Source organism: Truncatella angustata, assembly GCF_020726525.1.
Source record: "Truncatella angustata strain MPI-SDFR-AT-0073 chromosome Unknown BKA67scaffold_8, whole genome shotgun sequence".
NCBI lineage: Eukaryota > Fungi > Ascomycota > Sordariomycetes > Amphisphaeriales > Sporocadaceae > Truncatella > Truncatella angustata.
The window spans coordinates 1,162,287-1,188,455 of NW_025763388.1; the positions used below are offsets into that span (position 1 = coordinate 1,162,287).

At 51.5% G+C, this 26,169-nt stretch overlaps 9 protein-coding genes across 9 annotated transcripts; 5 read left to right on the forward strand and 4 right to left on the reverse strand.

Moving 5' to 3' along the window:
* Window positions 1-300: 300 nt before the first annotated feature.
* BKA67DRAFT_662431 (uncharacterized protein) lies at window positions 301-2,091 on the forward strand (the record flags this gene model as incomplete). The annotated part of the gene is made up of 3 exons (XM_046107996.1): window positions 301-458; window positions 569-1,903; window positions 1,974-2,091. The coding sequence occupies 3 exons, from the start codon at window positions 301-303 to the stop codon at window positions 2,089-2,091; spliced, it is 1,611 nt and encodes a 536-aa protein (XP_045954171.1).
* A 469-nt stretch (window positions 2,092-2,560) lies between these two features.
* BKA67DRAFT_524157 (hexokinase-like protein) lies at window positions 2,561-4,320 on the reverse strand (the record flags this gene model as incomplete). The annotated part of the gene is made up of 3 exons (XM_046098544.1): window positions 2,561-3,053; window positions 3,116-3,688; window positions 3,743-4,320. The coding sequence occupies 3 exons, from the start codon at window positions 4,318-4,320 to the stop codon at window positions 2,561-2,563; spliced, it is 1,644 nt and encodes a 547-aa protein (XP_045954172.1).
* A 1,826-nt stretch (window positions 4,321-6,146) lies between these two features.
* Window positions 6,147-7,433, forward strand: BKA67DRAFT_523791 (glucosamine-6-phosphate isomerase; the record flags this gene model as incomplete). Its single annotated transcript, XM_046098508.1, has 4 exons — window positions 6,147-6,326; window positions 6,385-6,417; window positions 6,473-7,018; window positions 7,074-7,433. The coding sequence occupies 4 exons, from the start codon at window positions 6,147-6,149 to the stop codon at window positions 7,431-7,433; spliced, it is 1,119 nt and encodes a 372-aa protein (XP_045954173.1).
* Window positions 7,434-11,416: 3,983 nt separating this feature from the next.
* On the forward strand, window positions 11,417-13,877 carry BKA67DRAFT_594632 (Neutral/alkaline nonlysosomal ceramidase; the record flags this gene model as incomplete). Its single annotated transcript, XM_046105066.1, has 5 exons — window positions 11,417-12,034; window positions 12,090-12,105; window positions 12,156-12,501; window positions 12,549-12,717; window positions 12,768-13,877. The coding sequence occupies 5 exons, from the start codon at window positions 11,417-11,419 to the stop codon at window positions 13,875-13,877; spliced, it is 2,259 nt and encodes a 752-aa protein (XP_045954174.1).
* A 147-nt stretch (window positions 13,878-14,024) lies between these two features.
* Window positions 14,025-17,215, reverse strand: BKA67DRAFT_578200 (glycoside hydrolase superfamily). Its single transcript, XM_046103683.1, has 8 exons — window positions 16,196-17,215; window positions 16,071-16,143; window positions 15,798-16,019; window positions 15,655-15,747; window positions 15,257-15,598; window positions 15,017-15,204; window positions 14,506-14,947; window positions 14,025-14,445 (listed from the first exon to the last, which is right to left on the reverse strand). The coding sequence occupies exons 1-8, from the start codon at window positions 16,804-16,806 to the stop codon at window positions 14,068-14,070; spliced, it is 2,349 nt and encodes a 782-aa protein (XP_045954175.1). The 5' UTR covers window positions 16,807-17,215; the 3' UTR covers window positions 14,025-14,067.
* Window positions 17,216-17,797: 582 nt separating this feature from the next.
* Window positions 17,798-20,194, forward strand: BKA67DRAFT_524328 (glycoside hydrolase family 31 protein; the record flags this gene model as incomplete). The annotated part of the gene is made up of 2 exons (XM_046098562.1): window positions 17,798-17,962; window positions 18,023-20,194. 2 exons carry the CDS (start codon window positions 17,798-17,800, stop codon window positions 20,192-20,194), a joined length of 2,337 nt encoding a protein of 778 aa, XP_045954176.1.
* A 281-nt stretch (window positions 20,195-20,475) lies between these two features.
* BKA67DRAFT_662437 (uncharacterized protein) lies at window positions 20,476-21,846 on the reverse strand (the record flags this gene model as incomplete). Its single annotated transcript, XM_046107997.1, has 1 exon — window positions 20,476-21,846. One exon carries the CDS (start codon window positions 21,844-21,846, stop codon window positions 20,476-20,478), a length of 1,371 nt encoding a protein of 456 aa, XP_045954177.1.
* A 1,327-nt stretch (window positions 21,847-23,173) lies between these two features.
* BKA67DRAFT_539515 (3,4-dihydroxy-2-butanone 4-phosphate synthase) lies at window positions 23,174-23,945 on the reverse strand (the record flags this gene model as incomplete). The annotated part of the gene is made up of 2 exons (XM_046100651.1): window positions 23,174-23,808; window positions 23,882-23,945. The coding sequence occupies 2 exons, from the start codon at window positions 23,943-23,945 to the stop codon at window positions 23,174-23,176; spliced, it is 699 nt and encodes a 232-aa protein (XP_045954178.1).
* An 896-nt stretch (window positions 23,946-24,841) lies between these two features.
* BKA67DRAFT_524091 (3-demethylubiquinone-9 3-O-methyltransferase) lies at window positions 24,842-25,780 on the forward strand (the record flags this gene model as incomplete). Its single annotated transcript, XM_046098535.1, has 1 exon — window positions 24,842-25,780. The coding sequence occupies one exon, from the start codon at window positions 24,842-24,844 to the stop codon at window positions 25,778-25,780; it is 939 nt and encodes a 312-aa protein (XP_045954179.1).
* Window positions 25,781-26,169: the final 389 nt, after the last annotated feature.

Sequence of the window (26,169 nt, forward strand, 5' to 3'; positions counted from 1 at the left end):
TGGTACAATACAGTCGACCTCCCACCCCGTTGAGAAGCTCTCACTACATACACCCACACAAACAAACAAACAAACAAGCGTACACATCTGAGACTCCTGCATTGTTCAAGTCCACCGTGATCGAGGTCACCAGCTGCCCAGCTTGCCGCAGCTATATCGGAAGCCCCAGCATCTGTGCTTTGCGCGCAGTCAGGACTGCGCATGAGGGGTCTAGCATAGCTGTCGGTCGGGCCTCTACCAAGTGACGCCGAGACACAGGAAGCGGAGCAATTAAGATGCGATGCGATGGCTACTTACAACATGCCGGCGCTCTCGTCTGGCCCGGACCCCAATGATGCCCTCGGGTTCAACGCCACAGGAACAGGCGGAGGAGGTGGAGGTGGAGGAGTTGCAGCAGCTCCTCCAGGACTTGGAATCAGCGGTTTCGACCAGGAATTGAACTTTGACGATTCTATATTGTAAGTCGTAGCCTGTCTCCTTCTGTAATAAAGCAACAGGCGATGCGCAATGCCCTGGAGGACTGGGCCATTGAACTGCGGTGCATGGTACTGATGACCCTCTTCCATAGAGATCATGTCAGCGGAGGGTTGTCCAACTTCCCTTTCACGCCGTCGTACGACCTCGATACTTTCACAACCACCTTCGAGGACCCCTTCAACTATTCCAGGCCCTACGAGGCCGCCCCCGATCCCGTATCCTTCCACGACGAGGAGTCATCGCCCCAGCAGCTTGATGATAAGCTGCTCAGCTTCTCCGCGCCGCTGCTCAAAGCGACACCCCTTGATGATGCCACCGGTGCCTACTCAGACGTCAACATGACCGCCGAGCTGCACGGTATGTTCTTCGTTGCTGAAGATGTATTCGGCGATGAGAACACCGGGCCGCGACCCATGGAGCTCACTTGTTACCGGCGCAACTTATGGCAATGCTCGGGCCAGGTCACGCTGCCGCGACATTGCACACAGGCAATCAACGAGCAAGGACGTGCGATACCCATAGTGGAATTCTATGCTTCCATCACAGCTTCCGAGTCGATTGACAACAAGTTAACCGAGATCATCTCCATCCCCTGGAAGAGCAGCAATACTGCCCTCGGTGAGGGACAAGAGACCAAGACTGCTGGCGCCCCGCCAAAGGTGGCACTCGATCTCAGCGGTGGCCAGGAGGTAGACGGCCATTGCGTGAGTTTCCCAGTGTCCTGGAAGCGCCTTCAATTTAAGTCAGCGACAGCGAACAACGGCCGCCGCAAGGGACTCCAGCAACACTACGTTGTGCAGATCAATCTTCTGGGCAAGATGAAGACAGGCGGTGATTTGATGAAGATTGCGGAAATCCGAAGCGGTCCAGTCATCGTGCGTGGCCGTAGTCCACGAAACTTCGACAGCAGGAAAGATGTGCAGCTGTCTGGGGAGAAGAAGCCAGCTCATCTCGAAAAAGCGCGGACCTATAGTGAGGTCTCTACGATGAAGCAGGAGCGGACGGATCCACCTCCGAGCTTGCATCGATATAGTTCTTCGGGATCCTCGTTCTCAAATGATTGGAACAATGGTGGGTCCCTACCCTACAACAATGGCTACCAGGCTGCCCAACAGCAACAGCACCAACCTCAGAAGAGGATGGCACTATCCCCAAATCCAAACAGGCCGCCCGTTCCAGCATGGAACTCCGAATCCTCGATAAACAAGGTCTCAAGCCTCTCGGGCCCGCCAAAAAGCGCGTCAGTCCCATCTATCCCCATCAATCTCTCGCTTTCCGAAGACGAACGCAGCCCACACGATCGATCCAACTCAGATTCACTACAAAGCCCACTACTAAACAGGTCAAGTATCGGTGGAGGACTTGCAAGCCCCACGGAAGAGGCAGAGGAACTGTACGAATACTTCCCTCTGAGCGTCGATGACTGGTACGTCAACATAACGCAAGAAGCGGCTTGGCATATATATATTTAGTTCCAAGTGCTAACGTGGCTACAGGACTCCCCTCGTCGATACAATATATCGACCTCATATTGTACACCACATAGCGGTTCCTCAGGAAATCAAGGCGCAAAAAGTCAGGAGCAAAGCCAAGAGATATTTCTCGGCTGAATAGTCCGAGCTTAACGAGCGGAACATAACGACTGCTTGAACTTCTGGCAGTGTGAGTTGAAGTTATTGAGATTTATTTGTGCATGGCTGAAACTAGGAGTTTTGGAGCAACCACCATCCATCAGGCGAATGATGAGTGATATCGATTGGGCGTTTTATGGATGCGGTACTTGATGAGCACAATCCCCTTAGGTATTCTCCAAAAGCGCTTCTTTCGTCGCAGACTTGAGCGCAGGTCACTTCCATGCCAACGTGGATGTCTGGATTGTGATTAAATTATAGGTATTTCCTTGCCTAATTCCCATTATTTAGTCAATTGATATATGTCTGGCTATGTAATGCGTCCGTCGCTGCATGCTGTTCACTAAACAGCCGACAAGTTGCTGCTTATCCCAAGAGCAAGTCCGCGCATATGAGATAGAAAGTTGAGACCGGGGGCCAGGTTCTTCCTGGTTTTCGGACATGAGTTGACCTTACGCTGAAAGGACGTCCTGCTTCTGCTCCCTGACGCAAGCGAGCGCCACAGCCGCGCCTAGTATGGAACTTTCGAGGGCAGGCACGAGCTCGATCTGCCCCGAGTGCTCGCTTTCCGACACGAGTGCGTTGATATAGTCCTGGCAGTTCTCGCGATATCCCGGGTACCGCTCGATCACGGAGCCGTTGTACGCTACCTTTGTCTGCGGCAGCGCGGTCTCCGCCTTGGCATCGGCGACGAAGGACGCCTTGCGAGGGGCCACGGGCGATGCCAGCGGGGAGGGCGGCTGCGAGCTGAGGTATTCGGCCTCGGTCTCGTGTCGTAGCTCCCATAGCCCGAAGACACTGGCGGCCAGGAGCGCAGACGAGCGCCGGAGGGTGTAGCCCGACAGCTCGCGGATCGCGGAGAGATCTGCGGCTGTTGGCGGCACGTCCGATGGATGCGTTGCCGCAAAGTAGGGGAGTGCTGATGGAAAGTCACTAGAGGGATCACTAGGTCGGTGTTAGTTGGACGAAATCGTTTCAGCCTGATACATTGGGATGCGGGCCCTTACGATTCTATCCTTGACAATGTTTCTGTGTCTAGAGAATATGGCTGTTCCAGCGAAGGCGGAATAACACCACCCAATAGCCCGGCGCTTTCGACAGCTTCGACCAACGCTAGCCTCACAATTTCTCCAAGATAGTAGCCACTTAGGAGATGCTCAAGAGGTTGAAATTCGGGCCGTGGGTGGGAAGCATTGAGCGACTCGTCCCAGCGAGTGATCGGTAAGACCCCATGGCCATACATGCCTAACTCTGTATTAACGATGACATGACTGGCCGACTCGAACCAACTGTCCGGTCGGTTGCCAAATTTTGAGCGATGGAATGCAGATACCGGCAGATGCACAGCGATATTAACGCCGGTGCCTAATATGAGACCAAAGCGTGTCTGTTCATGCACGTATGCCTGCGATAGCAGAGTTGCTGAGCCATCATTTACGATGGCAGCGAGCTCCACGTTGAGCCCTTGCTGTTTACACGCGGATTGTAGGATTTTGCCAAGATCTTGACCGAGTAGGCCAACGGTAGCTAGAAAGCCTTTGCCCATTCCCAGCAGCAAACCCCCTCCTAGAGATGTTTGCCTATATAGAGGTTACTAGAGGTCTCGGCCGGCTATCTCGGAATGGTGAACATACTCTACCGGAAAGCTCCAGGCTAATCCCATGGGGATCGGCTCGCCAGAGCTGCTGCTGCTGGTATCCTCCTTCACGACCTCGCAGATGCGCTTAGCCATCCAGGCGAAGAAGTTCATCCCCTCCAAATTCTTTATTTCCGGGGTAATTTTGAAACATTGCATTCGAATAATTTCGCTCTCTTTTCCGGACGCCTCACGTCCCCTCAATGCGACCAAAGCCACCCGCAGGGTCGAGCCACCCACATCAAGCGCGAGATAGTGACCCCTTTCCGTTCCGCTCGGCAGCAGGTGATTGAATGAGGGGAGCATAGATTCGGCGTGATGCTGCAGACGACCACGGAACTGAAGCTTGAGATCTTTTGAGAGACATTGCAGCCTGTCGCCCTCGATCGGGCCCAGCAACCTCTGCCTCGCCTCTCTCAAGAAATCTTCGACAGTTCGCCGTGACAACTCCGTCTTTACGCTTTGCTCTTTGAGATTGGCCGGACTAATCCAAAATGCGAACAGGGCCTGCAGAAAAGACCGCCCTCGGAGGAGAGATTGGAAGGCTGCTCGCAGTGCTTGCTTCAACCCCGTCATGGCAGAAGTGAGTGGCTGCATGATATGGGGGACGAAGACTGCAGGGCTTAGGACGGATATCAACTCATGTGGACAGACAGCATGCGGAGGTGAGAGTCAAGAGAGAGGCACAGATCCGGGATACCGCTCGTCAAATATCTACCACACCCGTATGAAACGTAGCCGGGGGGTTGAGGACCGGCAAGGGTGTCTAGAGGCCGCGTCAGGGCTCGTATAAGCGGCGCAAAGAGGCTGGACCGGAAGAAATGAAACCTGCCGGCATCTATGTAACCCGTACGGAGTTTGCTCACCACCCAATTGAGATGCCTCTCGTAGTCCGCACGACCGACGCAACAAGTACAGAGGAGCACAGATAAAAAATAAAAAACCGCAAGAATAGTAGAATTCCACACAGAAGAGTTTGCATCCGGGTTTGACACGGGTCGAGAAGACTAGTCGAAGTACTCCTGACTAGCTCTTTTGTTCCCGCCGCCAATACAACAGATCGTTAACCTCAATAAAGCCACCTTAAAGAGTGGGACCGACTAGGTTAGCTGGAACTGTACAGTAGTATCCTGGTGATGGGGCGTATCGGTTCGCCTGGCTTTCGGCTTTGAAGCAAATACCTACTGTCCGTGACACAACATTTGTTGGGGCGGCACGAGATGGGATTACAATTAAGAATGGGTACAGAGCAGCCCCGCGTTGCGTCCAGTTTGGCTGGCCAAGGAGGGGCAGGCCATTGTCTTGCGACCAACTATGGGCAGCGATGATCACTGGGTAGGTACTGGAGGTAGGTGATGTAACGTAACGTTGTGTCTCGAACGAAAGTGTAGTGAAGGCTAGAACCATTCTTGCAAAGGCGCGATACCAAAAGGGAAGATCATTGTTCAAGCCACAGGCTACGCCACGGACCCTTGACTCTTTTCTACGGTTAACCTAACCTAGTGAGCTTACAGTAAACTCCTGATAAGCGTTGACATGCACTCTGTACGTAGTCGCGTGGAAAAGATAATAAGCTTGCCGTGGGCCAACAACTTCACGGGCGACAATACAAACATATCCCATACTCCATATAACTGTCCGTCGCGAATATAACTGTACCGAAAGCTTTACAGCTGGATGCGGCCTGATTTTCCGAGCACACATACCGCGGCTCGAGGTCTATGCCCCACTATCTTGATCCATATCAACAACCAACGTTACCAGTACGCAGGATCCGCTGTAACTAGCCTCCGACACAAATTTGACAGCAACAGGGTTTACTTTTGTCAAGCAAGTACGCATCGGACGCAATGGCGATTCGGTGTCAAGAGATGACCCGGGCTTGGCAATGACATATTACCCATCGGAATTTAGCGCCATCTGATCGATGAGGCGCGCATGAGCGTTTGGCTCCTCTAGCCTTTTGGAGGAGAGCCCCAACGAGCCAACCAGGATATCGGATATGCCACATGCTCTTGACACACTTGGAGTGTGGAGCGGAGGGAACTACACAGTACAACGTTTAGTCCCGCCGTACTTGTGCGATTGCGTGTGTGATCTCACCTAGATGTGGTGGAGAACAGGTCAAACGTTCCATCTTATCGGGCTCCCTCTCGCTTCATCTTATTCATGCTGCCTTGAGGGTTGCTGTTATCCCTGGCCCCTGTGCCACCTTCCTATGACGAAGATGCGATGCCGGTGATACGTCAGTGATTTCGCCATGGTTGCCAGAACTCTTAACCTAGCTTGCAGCAAGTTTCCAACCCGACTTCTTTCTCGTATATTGCGAATTAATCTGAGCAATACGACCTAGCGAACAACTAGCAGACTATACTTGATCACTGCACCAGTAGAACTCCACGATGAGACTCATTATCCGAGACGACTCGGAAGCCGCTAGCTCTTATGTAGCTAACTATATTATACAAAGGATCAAGCATTTCAACCCAACTCCAGCTCATCCCTTTGTTCTGGGTCTACCCACAGGCTCTAGTCCATTGGGTGTGTACAGGATTTTGGTCAAGAAGTATAAGGCGGGAGAGGTTAGCTTTCCAAGAACATATTTCTTCTCATGTACAAAGCTAACATAGCTTACATTAGATATCATTTGAAAATGTGGTCACTTTTAACATGGTCCGTGAAAATATATCAAGACATTTTGTACTACGATCTAATTAGATAACCGCAGGATGAATATATCGGGATCCCTCGAGACCATCCCGAATCGTACCACTCCTTCATGTGGAAGAACTTTTTCTCACATGTCAACGTCAAGCCCAACAACGTTAACATCCTGAACGGCAACGCGCCCAATCCTGAAGCCGAGTGCGTGGAGTACGAGGCTAAGATCAAGCGCGCTGGCGGTATTGACTTGTTCCTGGGCGGCATCGGTGAGGACGGCCACATTGCTTTCAATGAGCCCGGCTCGAGCCTGGCGTCCAGAACTCGTGTCAAGACTCTCGCGTATGACACAATCATTGCCAACTCGCGCTTCTTTGACAATGACCTGGATAAGGTCCCCAAGATGGCCCTGACAGTTGGTGTGCAGACCGTGCTTGAAGCTCGTGAGGTCGTTGTCATTATATTGGGTTCTCGCAAGTCACTGGCGCTTCAGAAGTGTATTGAGCAGGGTGTAAACCACATGTGGACACTGTCGAGTCTCCAGCTCCATCCTCATCCCATGATCGTCTGCGATGAGGACGCCACGCTAGAGTTGCAGGTCAAGACTGTCAAGGTGAGTTTGCAGATACGTGCACGCGCCAGAGCCGTATCACTAATAATTCCCGCAGTACTTCAAGAGCATCGAGCAAGTCGCAGCGCAGCAAGGCTTCGAGCAGATCTTACCGTCTACTATTCGCACAGGTCCTACATCCATTCCGAAGCCCATTGTGGACATCCGAGCACCACCATCTCCTCCCTCCCCGACTTCACCCATTATCTCGTCGCCCACCATACTTGCACCCCAGCCTACCACTTCACGGTTCTTGCGGCCCAAGTCCCCAGCGAACGAGTATCCTGTGAGGTCCGTGTCTCCTGACCTGGTACCGGATCGCATGGCCGACCGAGTTGGAGTACCGAATCTTTCGATGCGGCTGACTCCACGACCGGAGCAGCAACAGCAACAGCATTTCGCGAGTGTTGGGGCATAGATATCAAATTGTGGTTGGATTTTTTTTTTTCCTTTGTCGCGAATTACTAGTTTGGCATTGACAAGAACCGTTCGTTTTTCCATAGGGAGCAATCTTAGCTTAAGGCATTGATTGATTTGTAGGAGTTAGTATTGTAAAACACTGTGTTGATCTTTCGACATTGGGGTCGTTGGTCATATATCAAGCTTAGTGTAGTAGAGTGTGACTTGATTATCCATAAGCGATGAGTTAAAAATGTACTATTATTGTACTGGCGTATTATTCGTCATAATTTTAGAAGCGTCTGTCTTGCGAACATCTATGTTGGCTTTGCTATCATGGTGCTACGACTATGAGTTTATGGCTGAATGCAACGCTTACACATTAGTCCGACAAACCTTGGATGTTTAAACGTGACTTGCCTATCCTCAAGTCCTAGATCTGTGTTGTGGACAATCATGAATCGCGTGCCCTTGCATCTCAATTAGCGCGTTGCACATGTTTTCCCGAGTACCTCCATTTAATAATCGTATCTTTCACACCATACAATGATCCAAAGGTTCTTTGATATCTCGGATGCCCTATATCTGCCTTTCTCCGGAGGTCGCCCACTATGAGATTCGGCAGGCGTATATGGTGAAACAGTAATCAACTATATGGGATGGCAGACAGAGGCGAGCATGGCTTATAAGTGTGTCCGGTCATAAATTAGTTATTGTGTGTCATCGCTTCGCTAATCCAGAACAGGGACATGATACGTATGCGATGGGGGGGGGGGGGGGGGGGGGGGGGGGGGGGGGGGGGGGGGGGGGGGTTCTTTTGTAAGATTGGGTGCCGTCACTGGCAATACACCATTTCTTAATTGATTTCAACCAGAGGAAGAGATCGTTGGATTCTGCGCGACGCTTGGACGCTTCGTAGTCTGCTCGTAAACCGGGAAAAGGAGTGGGAGACCGGAACATGGTCTTATTAGCTTGTTACAGAATTCGTATCGGAGACTACGATCACATCAAGAAATTGCAAGGCAACAGCAATTCTTAGTGTTATTCGTGCAAAAATGTGGCCATGCTTACAAAAGCTTGATGTACCACTGAACGAGTCTTGTGGGAGGAATAGAAAATACTTCAGAGATTTCACTTATAGCAGTTCGCGGAGCAGTCGCCGGGTCCAGTATTTTGAGTATGCAATCATAACTCCATAGTTCCACCATCGTTACAATTCGTATAAGATGCTAACACGGTAGTTAGTGTACACCTGATCAAACATCCATCAGATGTCCTCATCCAGAGTCTAGAAGGCCCATACGAGCTAGACGCTTCCCGTCATTAAAGCATCACTGCTGTAACTGGCACTTGGTAGTGAGATCAGTAGGATTAGACTAAAGAACCCGTGTCAGTATGCATAGGCCGTATTAAGCTCGATATTTGAAATTCATGCAGCGTTGTAAGACTATACCTCCTCACCATTGTCACACACATCATCCCCGATATCGCCGTCGTTATCATCGACATCGTCTCACAGCTCATAATAGTGCTGTAGAGTGTAACGTTCTGGGCCATGGGGGACAGCAACTACATTCGTCTGCCTCATGGTCCGACGGAGCTTGAAAACGGTAGTGTTAGCCACGATGATAAGGAGAAAAACCTCTGAGGATTTTATTTCAGAATGTAATTAAAGTCAACTATTTCTGATTGAGTATAACAGATTATGTTGTCTGAATGCCGTGTATGATCATTCCACAGTGGATCATTGAGACTATTTACCTACCAATATGGTTTACCAAAACCGACCAGCAATTATGATCAGTAGTTCATTCTTAGCAACGCCGCATCGCGCCAACACTTTCAGTCGTAGACGGTCTGATTCGGACACCGAGCCGGCCGCATATCTAAGACTACCGGGCAATCTGAGAATCTCTTGGATACTGAAAACCTATTCGTGCTAACAGTCTCTGGGTCTTAGGCCTTATTTCCGACTCTCGGCTTGTGAGGTTTGGGCACAGACGCACTAGCTCTATATCTGATTGAACGTTGCCGAAGCAAATATCACCATACATATCTGGTAAGTTGAACAGGTTACTCGCCTCTCTTTATATACTGTAGTGTTATTTATTAACTTGGTTAACTTTACATGTGACCCTGTTTCCAATGCCTGGAAAAAAATATGTATAAAGACTATATACTCAACACTAATAATATTAACAGGCTGTACGAGCAGATGGACTATCATGGCTGTCGAGACCGATATCTTTACAGATCTCGCTCCCCAGGCCGGTCGGTTGGTTGATCTACTGCTGTATCCGTTGATCACAGTAGTGAACAACGGTCGGAAGCTAATTTCTGCGATCGTCATCGCGCGGGACAAGATTCGATTCGACATCTGATAAGTCAACAAGTTCAGCGCCTAGGCTTACCGGCGCCATAGAAATATACCGGGGTTGAACCTACGTTAGCTTTCCACGCAACGGCCCTGCAACACATCTCGATGCTCACTTGAGCGCTGGGCTCCTACAATATGTTTTCAGTACAGGCCCATCCTTTAACCAGCACATAATGCCAATGCTGATTGACGTGCGAATGTTGTAAGTTTATTTCGATTTGTGTCAAGCCATATAATGCAAGAAAGTGATCATTTTTCGAATGGTCGAAAATCATATCTCGATGCTATCGCTCCTTCCATTTTGAATCTGGCCGGGATTCTGGGATCGAGTAATTTTCTAAGATACGCGGCTAAAAGAGGGGTGGTGTCTACTGCGATATGTGGTGAACGGCGACACGTCTACCGTCTTTCCACGTGCAAAATAGCGCTTCGACAGAAACAGACGACGAAAACAAACTTTGCTCCGCTCAAAGTGTCATTGACGTTGCCAAAAGGTTAAAGTGCGCGCGGGAGCGATCATGTACCCCGGTCGTAAGCGAAGGAATATGGAGTTGTGGATCCATGGACTTGTCGAGGACTTGTCCACATGTGTCGGCCGAGAATGATTGGGGTTTTCTGCAGCGCTATCGATACTCCATATAGGTAAATGGTCCGCCTATCACGCATGAGACGCCAGCCTGGACGATACCTATCCGTCACCTGCATGCCCTCACCTGAGTCGCCAAGCAATAACTACCTTGAAATGAATATGATAGCTGATATAGCTGCTGACAAGGCTTTTCTGTTCCTCGATAACAGAAATCTATGTTCCCGCTGCCCACCAAGTCCATGGGAAATGATGTGGGTTGACGCTCCCGTCAGGTATATCTGTTGTTGAGTTGCGGCTGCCCAATGATCGGCGAAAGATGTGTTGTACACAGCCAAGACGTCTTGCTCGAGACGAGGTTTTGATTCGCTGACTTGAGATTGGGGAAGCTGGCGGTCAGAGACATTGGGCAAATGACTATTGAGATCTAAACCCCCGCATCCTCCTTTGGCGATGGAAGGAACACACTGCCTATCCGCGATGACATAGCTCACCGCGGAAAATGTAACCTTCGAGCCAATCGCATGTCCCCCAACCCTTGTTATTGCTATCGGTTCAGGGGCGCATGTGATGCCACACTGGTTCTGTGCGCGTGTGGTATCGCTACAATTGCAGCTCTGCCATGATGGCAGGCACGTTGTACCCAATGACCTGTTTTGGGACGTTGAGACCTCACACGGAGCCTGGTTCCTGCGCAACAAACCTGCGCATGGCTGCTTGGCCCTATGAAAATGCGCAGGTTGTACAAGCGAGGCACGGCGTGTGATTCGAATACGGATGGTTTGGAGCAAGTTATGGGACCTCGAGAACTTAAATCATGGAACCCATTTTCAAGGTTGCATTGATAAGAGGGGAACAGTACAGCTGGACTAAACGACTATGAGCATCGAGCGTGATTCACTGACCGGAGTAGCTTGAATAAAAGCTGGACTTGGCGCCCTCTGTTGACCTTACTTGAGGGTACTCTGTTTGTGTTACAACTGTTTCAGTCAACGAGGCTTGGGATTTTTCGGAAAACATGGTGTCACGATACTCTGAGATGAATGCTCCTAGAGCACCTCGGAGGTCGTTGTTTGCAGCAGTATCAGCTGTCTCACTATTCATTTTGGCTCTGTTTGTTGCATCCAACCTAAACGGCCCGGCAAAGCGTAATGTCTTCGATATACGCAGTGCTAGGCACAACGAAACTCCTTTAGTCACCAAGCCGCGTGCTACAGGAGCAGGTGACAAGTACCTACTAGGTGTTGGAAAGGCCGATATCACTGGGCCCGCAGTTGAGATCAATTTCGCTGGCTATGCCGACACGGCTCAGACAGGCACCGGAATCCGTCAGCGAATCTACTCCAGAGCTTTTATTGTTGGCGATGTGAACAATCCTGCCGACCGTTTTGTCTATGTGATCTTAGATACACAAGGTGGCGATACGGCCGTCCGTTTTGGTGTCTTGGAGGGCGTTGCTGCTCTTGGCTCTGAATACTCCGTCTATGGTCAGTCGAACGTGGCGTTGATAGGAACCCATTCACATTCTGGTCCGGGCGCCTGGTTCAACTATTTATTGCCTCAGATCACCAGCTTGGGCTTTGATAAGCAAAGCTATCAGGCTATTGTTGATGGAACGGTACTATCTATCAAGCGCGCACACGAGTCGCTTGGAGAGGTGAGCATGACAAGCAATCCATAGTCCAAAGCCAGTCACTAATTTTATTTGATAGGGCTACCTTGATTTTGGTAAGTTGCTCCATCCTATACAGGGATACGCCATGATTAATGTCTTTCAGGAACCGTGGACATAGACGACGGAAACTTGAGCCGTAGCTTGTATGCCTACATGGCCAACCCTGCGTCCGAGAGAGCTCAATACTCAGATGATGTCGACAAGACAATGACGGTCTTGAAGTTCCAGCGTGCTTCAGATAGCAAGAACATCGGTATTCTTACGTGGTTTCCTGTCCATGGTACATCTATGCTCGGCAACAATACGCATGTTTCTGGAGATAACAAGGGCGTCGCGGCCGTCATGTTTGAAAAGAACATAGCAAATGATGCTAGTGCCGCAGATGACTTCGTGGCAGGCTTCTCGCAATCTAATGTTGGTGACACCACGCCGAACGTGCTAGGCGCCTGGTAAGCTGACAATTCTCTCTTATTCATACTCAAGCTAATATGCTTAGGTGCGATGATGGATCTGGTCAGCAATGTAGTTACGAAAATAGTACGTGCGCAGACGGAAAATCGCAGTCTTGCCACGGCCGTGGCCCCCTATTCGCCAAACTAGATCTCGGAGTTTCAAGTTGCTACGAAATGGGGCGACGTCAATATGCTGGAGCCAAGTCGGCCTACGTAAGATATCTGTGCCATAGTCCAAGACATAGTAGCTGATGCGGATACAGGACTCTTTTAGCTCCTCAGGTACACCCGTTGTAGGCACTTCTGTCAAGTCGTTCCATTTCTACCAAAACATGTCCTACTATAAGTTTCCATTGGACAACGGTACAGTTGTCCAGAGCTGCCCTGCCGCTCTGGGTTACTCATTCGCTGCTGGAACTTCAGACTGGCCGGGAGCGTTTGATTTCACGCAGGGAGATTCGGGAACTCCAAGCGCAAACCCGATTTGGGCAATTGTCAGTGGCCTGTTGAGGGAACCTTCGGCAGCCCAAAAGGCATGCCAGGGTGCCAAACCAGTTCTTCTCGACGTTGGTGAGCTCGATACACCCTACGCTTGGAGTCCGAACATAGTCGATGTGCAGCTGCTGCGTGTCGGACAATTTGTCATCATCGTGAGCCCTAGTGAGGCGACCACGATGGCAGGCCGCCGCTGGCGCAACGCTGTCAAGAATGCTGCCGCCAGCATCATCACCGATACGGAACCGGTCGTTGTTCTAGGCGGTCCCGCGAATACATACGCCCACTACGTGGCCACGACCGAAGAGTACGGCATTCAAAGATATGAAGGAGCCTCAACTTTATACGGCCCGTTCGAATTGAATGCTTACATCAACTTGACCGCTGGCAACATCCGGTACTTAGCCCCAACCGCTACCGGCTCTCCGCCTGCCGGACCTTCACCTCCTGACAATCGTGACAACTCTTTGAGCTTTATCACGGGAGTTGTTCAGGATTCAGCCCCTATTGGATTTTCCTTCGGTAACGTGACAGTTCAGCCAAGCTCCACATATGCTCGCGGTGCAGTCGTCAACGCCACCTTCGTCGGTGCGAATCCTCGCAACAATCTCCGTCTCGAAGGCACTTTTGCCGCAGTCGAAAAGCAGGACGGCTCTACCTGGAACCAGGTGAGAGATGATAGCGACTGGTCGTTGGTCTATACTTGGAACCGTACGAACTTCATCCTTGGCTATAGCGATGTGACTATCAGCTGGGAGACTGAGTCTACTGCGGATCCAGGTACCTATCGTATCAGATATTATGGAGACTGGAAGAATCTGATCGGAGGAGGAATCACTGCGTTTACGGGCACGAGCAACAGTTTCAAATTGACTTGATACGTGGCGCTTGGTCTTATTTGGGCAGTTGGGGGACGGGAATGGCAATACTCAGCAAGCTAATCAACGCTTCACGGTGACCTTGATTAATGGTGAGCTATAATCAACAACAGGTAACTTTGCTTAATTAGGGGTTATGAACTAGGTTATTGCTTATAATATTGTCTATTTTCCCCAAGCACGAAGATATCTAAGCAACAGTGAGAGTAGTGTTAGACCTCAAGTCGGCGCTCGAGCTTCCCGCAAACACCGTGAAGTTACCTGGCTCGACCACATAGTCGTAGGTCAGGTTCCAGACTCCAAGGTCTGCAACCTTGAGTTCGAAGGAGACGGTCTCGGTGGCACCGGCGGCGATGGCAACCTTGGCGAAGCCCTTGAGCTGGATGTTGGGCACCACAACCGAGGCAATCAAGTCCTTGACATACAGCTGCACGACCTCGGTGCCATCCAGTGTCGAGTTGTTCGTTACGTCTACAGAGACGGTAACGGTGTCGCTTGCAGAGGCAGTAGATTGCGACAGTGTAACATCAGAGTAGTCGAAAGTGCTGTAGGAGAGACCATATCCAAACTGCATGTCATGTCAGTGATTGGAAAGAGGATGTGAGTATCATGAGAGTAGGAAACATACTTCATAGAGCGGGATGGGCGTCGACAGGACATAGTTGCTTCCGAATTTCATGGTTCCGTTGGCGTAAACTTCACCGGGGTTGGGCCAGGCGCGACCAGAGTTCAGGTAGTCATAGAACACAGGGGCGTTACCAATGTCGACAGGGAAACCAACCGAGAGCTTTCCCGAAGGGTTGTGGTCTCCGAAGAGCACGTCGGCAAGCGCGTTGCCTCCTTGCTCCGAGGGATAGAACTGCTGCACCAAGGCGGCGGCCTCTTCGCTGATCCACGGCTCGGTCACAGGCTTTCCAGAGCTGAAGACGACAACAGTTGGCTTCCCGGTGTCTATGATGGCCTTGACGAGCCCGGGCATGGCACCAACAAGGTGCAAGTCGTTCACGTCAATGTGCTCACCAGTGGTGGCGTTGAGGCCGGCCCAGAGCTCATTCTGGTCTCGTGACCAACTGTAAAAGACCGTGTCAATTCACATCATAAAAGAAAAATCGCGTTTTCATCAAGCATCGTTTACTTACGTGCCAACAACGACGACCGCCACGTCTGCTGCCTCCGCGGCAGCAACCGCTTCATCGAAGCCAGACTCGTCGGGAGACCAGCGCACACACCCCTGGGTGAAAGTAACGGTTCCCGAGCTCGCCGCCTTGATACCATCGTAAGGTGTAACACCCCTGAGGGAGGCCTGGTAGGGCACGTAATCACCATACTATCACACCTGGTCAATATTTGATGTTCCATCATCTGGGGATATTCCTTACGTTCATGTAGCCGTGTCCCATAGGTCCGATCACAGCAATGTTGGCTTCCTTACTCAGTGGAAGGACAGACTCGTGGTTCTCGAGGAGAACGATAGACTCGGCATCGAGTTGACGAGCGAGGGCAACGCTCTCGGGCGTGTTGATGTACTTGGACTGCTCATCGGCCGAAACACCCGCGTAGGGTCTCTCGAAGAGGCCAATCTTGAACTTTGCACGGAGTGTTCTTCGAACGGCCTCATCGACAATGTCGACAGAGAGCTTGCCAGACGCAACCATCTCAGGAATCTTCTCGAAGTTCCAGGAGCCACCACCCATCTCAACATCGTTGCCAGCGGGCAGTGCCTAAGCCGACGGTCAATATTTTATCGGCTTAAAGAAGCAAGTTCGGGAAGACTTACGTAGTTCACAACGGCTTCGGAGTCAATTGGGCTGCTCTCGCACATGAAGAATGCGTTGCAAAGACGATCAGTACCACCGGCATCACTCATAACCTAACACAACCGGTCAGTAATAGCGCATTACTGCGGACACCAAAACTTACAAAGTATTTATAGCCCCATGAATCTCTGAGGATATCCGTGAGTATGTACTTATCGGCAACAGCGGGTACTCCATCGTAAGAGTGGTAAGCACTCATAATCGACAACGCCTCGGCATCGATGATTGCTCGCTTAAACGAGGGTAGGTAGGTGGTAAGAAGCTCGCGCTTTCCACCGTGCACGGGTCCGGTGTTGATACCCTGTTCGGGTGTCGCAAACGCAGCCTTGTCTCATCAGTACGGTTGCTTCTTTTAGATTGGGTACTTGGAACATACGAAGTGCTTGACCATAGCTGCAACTCCTCCGGCCTGGAGTCCCTTGACGTACGAGTAAGCAATCTCTCCCGTTCTACACCCAAATTAGTCTCGTCACTCTGGGAGGTCAGCGAAGGCCAACTGACAGATGAGGGTCCTCTCCAAAGGTCTCTTCGACTCGGCCAAAACGCAGCTCGCGTGCAAGATCGGCCAACGGAGCAAAGAGCTGGTTCACTCCCAGTGTCAAAGCCTCTTGTGCGATGGCGCCCGCCATCTTTTCCACTAGTTCGGGGTTGAACGAGCAGGCGTAGGCGATGGGCGAGTTGAAGATCGTTGCGTTGGGGATCAGGAACCCGTGGATGGCCTCGCTCTGTACCCAAGGAGGAATTCCGAGCCTAGTGTTATATGTCGAATAATCCTGGCCGATCTTGATGTTGTCGCTAAGCAAATCCCAGGAGATGGGCACTCCTACATAGTAGGAGCCACCACGGTATTGCGTGCTCCATTCCAGACCCGTCTCGTTGAAGCTTCCGTCGGTGATGTTGAGCCAGTTGCGGATGTCGCCTTGAACCAATTGGGAGGTCTTCTCCTCGATGGTCATGCGAGACAGGAGGTCTTCGACTCTGTCGTCGATCGAGGCACTTGCGTCCTTGTACAGAGGCTGAGTCCCGTTGCTAGACGTGCCATTGCCAGTGCTGTACTGGGCATACGCCTGCGCCAGGAACAGCGAGATGGAAAAGGACAATGAGCGCAGCATCTTCACACAATTTTACTGTGAGATGGAACGGACTTTTGCGGAGCTACCTAGAGTCACAGTCCATAGCTTCCGTGTCACTCGTGAGGGGATGCAGTGCATCAAATACGTCGTCGATCACAACCCTGGACATCTGGATAGTGCCCCCCAGATACAACGTCAGTTCCGGAAGCGAGGCTTTACTCCGCATCTATCATGCACCAAGACTACCTGTACCTTGAAATTGCACATTTCTGCGAAGTATTAGCGATGCCAGCATCGCTTAGATTCGTTCGATCTTTCCTGCATGCGAGGGTACAGATTGCTGGGCCAGTTTACGTAGTCATGGTAGGGGAGACAGGCCCGGATATCCTCTAGTCAACGTTCTCATAACCGACGGGCAATTTATTCTGTCAAGGCAGTTGATTTTTCCCATTGACGGTGAGGAGAAAGTTGGAGAGGCGACGGCATACCTGGAGAAGCGAGGTTGGGGAAAACGTGGAGAAGCTCTGCAGTGAACCCGATTGGTGGAATACTGGCAACGGTCATGATGGCGATGTGCAGACTTCATTACGGCTGCGATTTCTCCGATTACCGACCGTGCCCAGCATTTACCCTCCGTTGCGCTTCCAATGAACCTCCTCCATCGCCGTTACTCGTTCCCCATAATTTGCACAGCTACTGCAATGCATATCCCGATGCGTGCTCGTACTTCGAGGCCTAAGTGGACCAAATGTCGGAGATCATCTGAGATCATGAGGACGAGTTGTCCTGTTGCCCCTCTCTCGCCTTTGCGGGCCGGATTCCGACGTGCAGTGTCCCGCTATCCTGGAGGATCCTGACTGGGGGAGGTAGGACCCTTGATATTCAATGAGGGGCAGCTATCGTGAGGTTTTTGGGGTGAGAGAGTCTACTTTTCTATAATCGGTCGACCATTGAGTTTGTCTTTCCTCAACTGAATTGATACAAAACAATAAACCCAATACAATACAATTCCAGTGAGCAGACCGTGATAATGAAGTTTCGTGATGGTATGTGGCTGCCCGCCGAGGGCATACAAGCCGAGTATGCAGAAGAAGTGTATGAAATCACACCGAGAGAGAATGGGCTGAGCTTGCTTTGTCCAACGAGGAAAATATTCTCTCGTGGAGATACGCTGAATCGGAGCACCCTAACAGTTGTAAGTGGGCCATCTAACGAATCCCTTCTTTAGTGGTCATATACTGAGACCATATATCAGGATATCGAGGCAGCTTTTGACGGAGTCATTTCAGTCGAAACAACCCACTGGGACGGCGCCGCGAGACGTGGGCCTGACTTCGACTTATATCCTGGCGGCAGGCCCAAAGTTGAAGCGGATATCTCGAAGTCTGACAAAGGCACAGTCCTGAACTCCGGATCGCTGTCTGCTACCATCAGCGGGGACGAACACACATTCGACATCAAGTTCCACAGCAAAGATGGCTCCAAACAACTCACATCACTACAGAGCCGGAGTGTGGGGCTGGCGTATAGCCCAGCGAGCAGCAACCCCTTACAGACGGGCGACATGCGGGACTTCAAGCACTACATCTTCACACAGACATCGCTGGGTGTCGGCGAGTCCGTCCACGGCCTGGGCGAACGTTTCGGGGCATTCAACAAAGTCGGCCAGACCGTGTCACTCTGGAACGCAGACGGAGGCACATCCAGCGATCAAGCCTACAAGAACGTGTCGTTCTGGCTGAGCTCAAAAGGCTACGGAGTCTTCATCGACAACCCCGGCAAGGTCGAGCTCGAGATCGGCAGCGAGCGGACCAACCGCGTCCAGACCAGCGTCGAGGGACAGAGATTGAAGTGGTACATCATCTACGGCCCGACGCCCAAGGAGGTCCTGCAGCGCTACTCTATACTCACCGGCCAGCCTGGGAAGGTGCCCAGCTGGAGCTTCGGCTTATGGCTCAGCACCAGCTTCACGACGAACTACGACGAGAAGACGGTGACATCGTTCCTCGAGGGCATGAAGGAGCGCGATACACAGGTCGATGTCTTCCACTACGACTGTTTCTGGATGAAGGCTTTCAAATGGACAGATTTCGTCTTCGACTCTGAGCGATTCCCTGATCCCAAGGCTCAGATCTCTCGTCTGAAGGAAAATGGTCTGGCAAACAAGGTCTGTGTCTGGATCAACCCCTATATCGCGCAGAACGGGGCGGCTTTCGAGACGGCCGCAAAGAACGGCTATCTCCTCAAGAGGAAGAATGGCGATATTTGGCAGTGGGACCTCTGGCAAGCTGGCATGGCCCTCGTCGACTTCACAAACCCCGCCGCGGCAAAGTGGTACGTGGAATGCCTGAATAGCCTCTTCGACAAGGGAGTCGATGCAATCAAGACGGACTTCGGCGAGCGTGTGCCAACCTTGGACGTGGAGTGGCACGACAAGTCGGTTGACCCCCACAAGATGCACAACTACTACTCGTTCATCTACAACAAGGTCGTCTACGAGGCGCTGCAGGCCCGTTACGGCGAGGACCAAGCTGTGCTCTTTGCCCGGTCCGCCTGCGCTGGCACGCAGCGGTTCCCTCTGCAGTGGGGCGGCGACTGCGAGTCCACGCCCGAGGCCATGGGCGAGTCCGTCCGCGGGGGTCTATCGCTCGGCCTCTCGGGCTTCGCGTTCTGGTCGGTCGACATTGGCGGCTTCGAGGGCTACCCGCCACCGTGGATCTACAAGCGCTGGGTCGCCTTCGGCCTCTTGTGCTCCCACAGTCGTCTGCACGGCAGCAACTCGTACCGCGTGCCGTGGACCATCGACAACGACGACAAGAGCGAGGAGGGGAGCTCGCGCACGCTGGCGAAGTGGACGGCCTTGAAGACGCGTCTGATGCCATACCTCTACGCGCAGGCAGCCAAGGCGATCGAGCAGGGCATTCCCCTGTCGCTCCGCGCGATGTGTCTCGAGTTCCCAGAGGACCCGACTTCGTGGTACCTCGACCGCCAATTCATGGTGGGTGACAATATCTTGGCGGCGCCCATCTTTGACGAGTCTGGAGAGGTCGAATTCTACCTGCCCAAGGGTAAGTGGACATGCTTCTTCACCAATAAAACTCGCGATGGACCGGGCTGGTTCAAGGAGAAGCACGGGTTTGGTAGTCTGCCTCTGTATGTGAGAGAGAACTCTGTGCTTGTTCTTGGTAAGCCAGGCATTAGAGGCATCGTGTATGATTATGCTTCAGACGTTGAAGTCGCGCTGTATCATGCCAAAGAGGGTGCTAGCACTGATCTGAGTGACAAAGATGGTAAACCACTGGGTAGCCTTACAATTAATGCGGAGGGTGATATTACGGGATCAGAGATACTGAAGGGCAATTGGAAGACGAGCAAGCATGGGAGGGATGTTGATGAGTCACATTCGAAGACTATCCAGTGGTTTTAAAGTAGTTGTTAAGGCAAGATTACGCGAGTGCGTAAGCGGATCATGACCATAGATTGATGAATTGTAGACTTTCTTCCCATACGTTCCAACGTCCCAACGTTTGGAACCATATCGCAAGTCAGCTCAGGTCATTATTACCAACCTCACCATCCATATGCCAACAATGACTTCACCTGTATTCCACGCCCCTTGACTACTTTGTGAACGAGTGACGCATCTTACCATCTACTCTTTAACTTTTCCCAAACCCTTGAAATCCGACATTAACCTGGCATATATACTCACTCATCCGTTCTTTCATACCCATCCATCATCTGCTCTACTTGCGTCCAGAGTTGATCATCATGACAGACCATCTTCAGAAATACATCAACCTGCAGCTGTGTAATGGATTGCGCATCACCCGCTCGCATCACAGAATCAAGTAACTTCTCTATCTCATCTCCTAACTCAGCAGGGTAAGGAGCACTAGTCGGTTGTTTGACGTAATCTGATACCTTAACAGAAGCGAATTCCTGGGCAAAGTCAAGTTTCCATGCTAGATCGTCTGCTTTCGTGATAGCAATCCTTCCCATACTAGCAATAGATCTATCAATAGTTGTAGACTTGGCATGCTTCTTTGGCGGTTTGCTATTCACCTTTGCTGCAGCATTTCGCTTTCTTTTTGGGTTGCCGTTTGTTTTACAAGGGTTCGCCTCGCTCGCTACGTCGTCATCTTTCTTTTCTTCATCATTCTTATCTTCCGATGTGGAGATATGCTCGAGATCCGCTGGATCTTTCCGTACCGGACGGTCAACGCGGCGGACAATCGGGCTCTCGATACCTTTCTTTTTTGCTTCTTGTGCTTCTAGCTGCATCTTTCTCCTTGTATCGGGAAATAAGACTGGTCGACGGGGCACCAATTTCTCGACGTCGAGTTGCGCAGGCTTCAGCTGTGTCCCAGCATCTGAAATGTTCGGTTGAGATTGAACGTAATTGTCCGATTGAGGTACAGAACCCTCTGGCGTTTGCTGTTCAGGATATAGCGAAAACTGTTCTCTAAGCTCCGGTGGCTGCTGAAAATATGGTGACATATACGACCTGTCATCTATCTGGTAAACATAGCCCTGACCATATGACCTTTCGTCTTGGTCGATATAATATCGATCATCTATTTGAACACCATGTGGAACTTGATGGCTGTGCTGAGGATTGTGCTGCCGACTTTGTTGCGAATGCCAATGTGGTTGGGACTGCAGGCTGGGGAATTGAGTGGCTTGCCGACCTGATTGACCTTGGTGATGAGTGCCGTCATTTGGGTTCAGACTAGGAAACCACGTCTGTCTCGCTCGTGAGATACCGGCCGGAAGATTTGATGCAGGTGTTTGGGGGACATTATGAGGCTGCCTCTTTTCTAACAATGATTGAGGCAAGCGTTCGATTGAAATTGGAAAACGGCTGTGCATGTTTGCAGGAGTCGCAACGCCACGGCCACGAACAGATCCTCGGAAGACCTGCCGCATTGCAGGTGGTAGGAATGAACCAGGCCCTAGCTGTGACAGTGGTTTTGTGACTTGAGATGGAGACTCATGTTGGAAGTCGTTACCTGGAGGCATCTTCAGCCGTGGCTTACGCTGCAGCCCAGGGTTGTTCTTGTCAGGCATTTGACTCATGGGTTGGGAGATGCAATTACAAAAAAGAAGAAGAAGAAAAAAGAAGAAAAAAGAAGAAGAAGAAGAAAAGGAAACTTGATGAGATGGTGGTAGGGAAGCTGGATGGTGTCTCTATGTCAGAATAGTCAGTTTGAGTCCAGGCACGCGGAGGTGGAGGTTTGAGAAAGAACGTGTGGGCTGCAACGCAAATCCCATGAATTGATCTAGTCCATTGCACCTGCCTGTCCTCAGCAACTACTTCATCTGAATGCAGAAGACCGAAGAAGGCACACTCATCCAAGCTTGTGCCATACCTCACCAGTCTCCAGTGCTCTTGCCAAAATACTTGGCAACATTTCGTGCCTGCCTACAACGCATGATATTGGGCCATAGATGGCGACACCGGATCCTACGAGCCTTGTAGAGGCACACCACACGCTGTGGCTTTGTATGAACTCCACAAAAAAGCTCAACGCGTATCAATCATACAAGGAGCTTTCGACGATCCCTTATTTTCCTGCTCGACCATCAAGTGCTCCAGTTTGGTACCAGCCGCTGCAGTTAGATCAATGCCAACTCTGCCGGCAAGTGCCTTCTGGTCGCTCGGAAAAGGGGCAACGTAATTGCCACGATCCCAGGATCAACTGGAAGAATAATGACTTGGTCCACAGCATGCATTGAAACACATATCGGGAACATTCCCCAACCTGCTGTTTGGTCATTGAGAGCAACGGCAGTGGGGTTATAAATAACGACACTCTGATAGGAAATCCTCAGTATTTGTATCCCTGACGCCACGGCATTCGGAGCCATCCTTCCAACATTGCTTGTAACCGTTCCCACTGAGATTTTATCCCCGGTAGGAACTATGATTGCTCATGGCACTCAAATCTTGGTCATTGGCATGAGCAACGCCAAGCTGCCCCCAATGCAACAGTAGAGAAGTGAAATCTTGACCGCCTCTGAGCTTCCTGTGGAAAGAGGGAATAGAGTCCTTTGTAGCGGTTTAGTCAGCGGGCAGTCTCGCACCCATGTTTGATGTCGTGGGTGGTGGCATGGTGGGTGCTGGAAAACCTTTAGTGTCACTTGTGAAGATCAATGTCTCGGTCAAGTGGTTGTTCGATCTATGCAAGGGTGTGGATATAATTTTGTCTATACACGCGTGCCGTACACGACATAGGGGTGAGCGGCCCCAAATAGATTTTGTGTAAGTCTCACCATTCCAGTTATGATCTTTCGTCGTAACTTGGCCTGTGGCAATTGAGTCCTACCTGGCGAGGTTTTCGCATCTGATGCCTGCGCCTTGCCATATATGCTGTCCTGCTCGTCTGCCTATGCCTGGAAGCATTCAGGAAGTGCCGTTGACTACGAACTTTCCCTCCGTCTTCTCGATGTGCGCCACCAGATCCTCGATGGTGCAGACCTTCAAGCCCCATTTCCTGGCAAAACGCACGCAACCCTCGGTTCTCATCATCCCGGGTTCGTGGCGCACGGCCTGACCTTCTATTTCTTGTCCGTCTTCCACTAGTTCCGAGATAACGGCAACCTCGGGCAGGCCGGCAAGCCTGCAGAAGTCAACGCCGGCCTCGGTGTGGCCGGGCCTCTCTCTGACGCCACCGTGTTTTGCCCGTAGAGGGAAGACATGTCCCGGCCTCCTGAAATCCGATGGCTTCACATCCTGCCTGGCGAGGGTCCTACACGTCAGGGCGCGATCGTATGCGCTGATGCCGGTGGTGATAGTGGGGTCGGCGCTATCTATACTGAGAGTGTATGCGGTGCCCTTGGGATCTTGCGAGTGGACGACCATTTGCGGTAGCTCGAGGGACTCGGTCATGGAGTCGGGGATTGGTGCACAGATGAGGCCGGATGAGTAGCGCACCATAAAGGCCATTTGTTCCGTGGTGACATTTTGAGCCGAGATGATGAGGTCGCCTTCGTTCTCGCGTGAGGGGTCATCGAGGACTACTATGAATTCGCCATTGCCTGTGTTCCGGGAGTGTCATGTTAGCCAGCCAGGCGGTTTCAGGAAGTTGCAAGACCCAGGGCACGAACGTACGGAATGCGGCAATTGTATCTGGTATCGAGTCAAATTGGCTCTTGGGAACTTCTGAGGAAGGCATAGTAAGGAATTGGGGCGTGATGGAAGGAACAAAGTCGATTGTGAGGTTATTCGGGGAAATTCAAAATATATATGTATAAACCAGCGTCTGCTCTCCTCGGGTTCGTGACAGGTGACTTGTGCGTCAGTCAAGGGAGTACTGGCGATAATCCAGCCGCGGGGCAGACGAGATGGATATCCGCTCTGGTGGGGGTTTTAGTTTTGTTCTTCGGAGCCAAGTATAAACTGCGGCTGGAGTGACTCGGTGGTCTGGTTCTTGACCGGATCAGATTTGTAGTGCTCGGATTATATCTTGCGAGTTATGTAAGGCGTGTGAGTGCAAAAGTATATGTCACCGACTCTGACACCGACTCTGACACCGGCCATGTCTTACAGAACTTTCTGTCTTGTCTTCCAACTGCAAGCCGAGCTTCCCCGGGGGGGGTTGATGTGCAGGTACACGCACAGGTGCAGGTGTTCCAAGGCGACCCGGCAGCCTGCACCCAACAGCATGGTCGCTGCGCTAAAAAAAAAAAAAAAAAAAAAAAACCACATTGGGCCAGCTTAACGAGCCGCTGACAGATGCTGATCTCGGCTGACAAACTCCCTATTCGTCATTAAGCTACACAGCACAACGAGTCCGCCGAGGCAGGCAAGCAGGGGCCAAATAACACCGGCACACCACGCTATCGCTTACTGCCGGTCAAGCAACTGCTCAAGCTGCTACAGATCCGTAATTATGTGCTAGTCTAGACTAACTTTGACTAGACTTAACCTAGCCCAAGTTGCACTACGGATCCGCATGTGCGAGATGATCAAGGCATATTGCATGCGCTGAGAAAAGAAGTACCACCACAGCTGCTTTGCTTACACACCCCGAGAGTCTCGGTCATCACTTACCCATCACCAACAGTGCCGATGCCGCCGCGATCGAATGCAGCACCACAGCTGCTCCGACGGCTCCGAGCCCCCCATCCCGCCCCTGTGAAAGCGCCTTCGCAAGCCGTCCACGCCCACCTACGATCCGCGAGACGGATACCGCACCCAACCTCGTCCCCCGTCCGGTGCTTCTCCTCCTCCTCCTCGTCAGACCCAGCCTTTACCACAGTCTCTCCCGATGAGGTCTCCCACTTCAATGCCCTCGCATCGTCGTGGTGGGATCCTCAGGGCCCCTCGCGCATCCTGCATCTCATGAACCCTTTGCGACACGACTTCATCCGCTCTTGTCGTTCCTCTGTGCTCGATCCCTCACCCCCAGCCACCACCGGCCTTACGTATCTCGATATCGGATGCGGCGGCGGCATATTCGCTGAGTCTGCTGCCCGCCTGTCCAGCACCAAGAATGTGACGGCCATCGATCCCACCCCCGAAGTGCTCTCCGTCGCCAAGGCCCATGCCCGCCGGGATCCAGCACTTGTGGGAAAACTCAGCTATCTGAACACTGCCATCGAGTCGCTGCCCATACCGGAGAGCGCAGACGAGCAATACGACGTCGTTTCCGTCTTCGAGGTGCTCGAGCACGTCTCGAACCCAGCATCGTTCCTGGACAAGGTGACGCCGTTCGTGAAGCCTGGTGGCTGGCTTGTCATGAGCACCATTGCGCGAACCTGGATGAGCTGGTTCACGACAAATCTCATGGCTGAGGATGTACTGAGAATTGTACCCCGAGGCACCCATGATTGGCAGAAATACGTCAACGAGGAGGAATTGAGGACTCACTTCTTGACACAAAGACAAGGCTGGGGTGAGCCCAGGTGTATGGGTGTCATCTATGTCCCCGGAGTCGGGTGGAGAGAGGTCCAAGGAAGCGAGAAGGTGGGCAACTACTTTTTCGCAGTCAGGAGACTTGAATCATAAGGACCGCAACGGCGAGCCTGTACAATACTTGTGGTATTATTGTATCCTATGTATAATATGTGAGTAGACCTCCCGCGCATTGGGAAGCTTAATTCAAGGATATGCAAGCATGTCAATGCAAACCACACATTATGTGCCCGAGCTGAAGCAATCATTCCTGAAATACATTGGTCCAGTCACACGCTGTTGTTTTGGAGAACGACAATCTCAGGGCTCTGCCCATATGTAATATGTATCATCTCGCCAATGGAAATGGCTTCAATAGATTTTTGGCGCTGTGAGCCGAACCATGCAACAACTTCATCGCCAAATAGCCATATTGAGCGCGACTGACACGCAGCATAGGTCAAGTTCTGGCCGCAGATGGCGTCCGATCTATCCGACAGATG